General features: G+C 35.3%; 1 protein-coding gene across 2 annotated transcripts in view; it reads left to right on the plus strand.

The window, feature by feature from the left end:
- The window catches only part of ttc21a (tetratricopeptide repeat domain 21A), a 25,231-nt gene that overhangs the window by 16,328 nt on the left and 7,686 nt on the right, over positions 1-1,217 (plus strand). Inside the window, exons 24-25 of one of the 2 annotated variants that reach the window (XM_016518816.1) lie at positions 181-342; positions 420-603. In XM_016518816.1, coding sequence (XP_016374302.1) covers positions 181-342; positions 420-603 — 346 coding nt within the window. Of the gene's footprint in view, positions 1-180; positions 343-396; positions 604-1,217 lie in introns of those variants that run through there. The other variant, XM_016518807.1, reaches the window with a different exon arrangement.

A 1,217-nucleotide genomic window follows, 5' to 3' on the forward strand; every position in this document is an offset into this window, starting at 1 on the left:
CAATGTAACATTATTTCAACCAAATTTTGACATTTTATTCTCCAAAAACGTATTTGAAACCTTAAAAGTAGACACTTTACTTACATTTAATGTACTTTCTATGGACATAAAATCACTTTTGTAAATTTCTTTTGATGCGGACATCTTAACGTCTTTGACCCATGCACTGCTTGACCTCAGGCACTCGTGCCAGCTGACTGACGCTCTGATGCACTTGAACAAGGCCAGAGGAGACGCGGACTGGGGAGAACCAGCGGTGGATCTGATGGACCGGATCTGCCTGAACCCTGACAGAGACGTCTTCGGAGGAGAGGTTTTACATAAAGGACAAAAGCACACGAGGTGAGAACAACTGACACAAAATCTGTGTTCAAATACTAAAATGATTTCATGCAGTTTGTCTGTGATTGTTTCTCCAGCAGTGAGTCCGAGAGTGAGACGAGAATAAGCACAGCTCACAACATACTCTCGATGTTTCGCCCGCGATCTAAATCTGAGCAGGACAAACTCGAGCTGCTCTCGAATCTGTGTCGAATCTCCAGCAAAGAGCCCAAAGAGGTGGAGAGAGCCGTGCTGGAGCTCACAGACATGCAGGCGAAGAACGTAAGACACGGTTTCATCGACACAGTCACGCATTTGACTTTTTGTCCGATTATTAATGGACTCTTTCATTTACTGTGTTATTTAGTCTTCAACCCTTGGAGACTGTAGTAATGTATTTTCTTCTACCCTTGAAAGTGTTTTTAGGAAGTTACTGGTTTTAAAACCATGATCTTTATGCATATTGTATTTAGGGATGAATTTGGTACAAATGTTGCAACACGGGATTTTCAAGGTTGCAAAATTTCACCACTGTTGTAATTATGTTTACAAGTACTGTAGATATGATAGGAGGCTAAAATGTCACACTCTTTATAGTAAAACTAAATGTGGACAAATAAATTATATAATAGTAATAATAACAATTACAAAAACACAAACAAAAAAGGCTAAAATGTTAACTAAAATTAAAATGGAAACGGAAAAAAAAAAAAAAACTATAAAATATATATAAATATATAAAATTAATATTGATTAACTGATGCTTGAAACATACTTTTAATGGTTTGTTATTAAACTGTTTCTATTATTCACCTTTTCAATAAAAATAAGGAAAAACTATGTGGAAATAAATATAAATAAATAAAAATAATTACAAAAACGCAGAAAAAAAAAAA

The sequence above is a fragment of the Sinocyclocheilus rhinocerous genome, unplaced genomic scaffold, assembly GCF_001515625.1.
Source record: "Sinocyclocheilus rhinocerous isolate Xijiao unplaced genomic scaffold, SAMN03320098_v1.1 scaffold1575, whole genome shotgun sequence".
In the NCBI taxonomy this organism is placed as follows: Eukaryota; Metazoa; Chordata; class Actinopteri; order Cypriniformes; family Cyprinidae; genus Sinocyclocheilus; species Sinocyclocheilus rhinocerous.